This window comes from Passer montanus, unplaced genomic scaffold, assembly GCF_014805655.1.
Source record: "Passer montanus isolate IOZ18808 unplaced genomic scaffold, ASM1480565v1 scaffold7296, whole genome shotgun sequence".
NCBI classification, from domain to species: domain Eukaryota; kingdom Metazoa; phylum Chordata; class Aves; order Passeriformes; family Passeridae; genus Passer; species Passer montanus.
In genome coordinates this window covers 1-406 of record NW_024372477.1, presented here as the reverse complement: position 1 = coordinate 406, position 406 = coordinate 1, and the positions used below count along the sequence as shown (strand labels likewise).

Sequence of the window (406 nt, the reverse complement as noted above, 5' to 3'; positions counted from 1 at the left end):
TGGCAGTGTCCCCACGCCCTGGTGACACCTCTGTCCCCTCGCTGTCCCCTGTCAGGCACACGTGGTGCTGGGGCAATTCTGAAAGAACCAGGGACCACAGGGTTGGGGCGGGACCGGAGCTCCTTGGGGTCACTCAGGAGGGACAGGGGGTCCCTTAACAGTGTCCCCACGCTCTGGTGACACCGCTGTCCCCTCCCTGTCCCCTCCCTGTCCCCCGTCAGGCGTACGTGGTGCTGGGGCAGTTCCTGGTGCTGCGCAAGGACGAGGAGCTGTTCCGGGAGTGGCTCAAGGAGACGTGCGGGGCCAACGCCAAACAGAGCCGCGACTGCTCGGGCTGCCTGCGCGAGTGGTGCGACGCCTTCCTCTGAGCCCCCTCCCCAAAATCGGCCCCCCCGCGCCCCCCCCC

General features: G+C 68.2%; 1 protein-coding gene across 1 annotated transcript; it reads left to right on the top strand.

Annotated features, from left to right (window-relative positions):
• Positions 1 to 161: 161 nt before the first annotated feature.
• On the top strand, positions 162 to 400 carry LOC120512342 (barrier-to-autointegration factor-like; the record flags this gene model as incomplete). The annotated part of the gene is made up of 1 exon (XM_039730507.1): positions 162 to 400. A coding segment is annotated over one exon (207 nt), but the record flags the coding sequence as incomplete, so codon positions are not given.
• Positions 401 to 406: the final 6 nt, after the last annotated feature.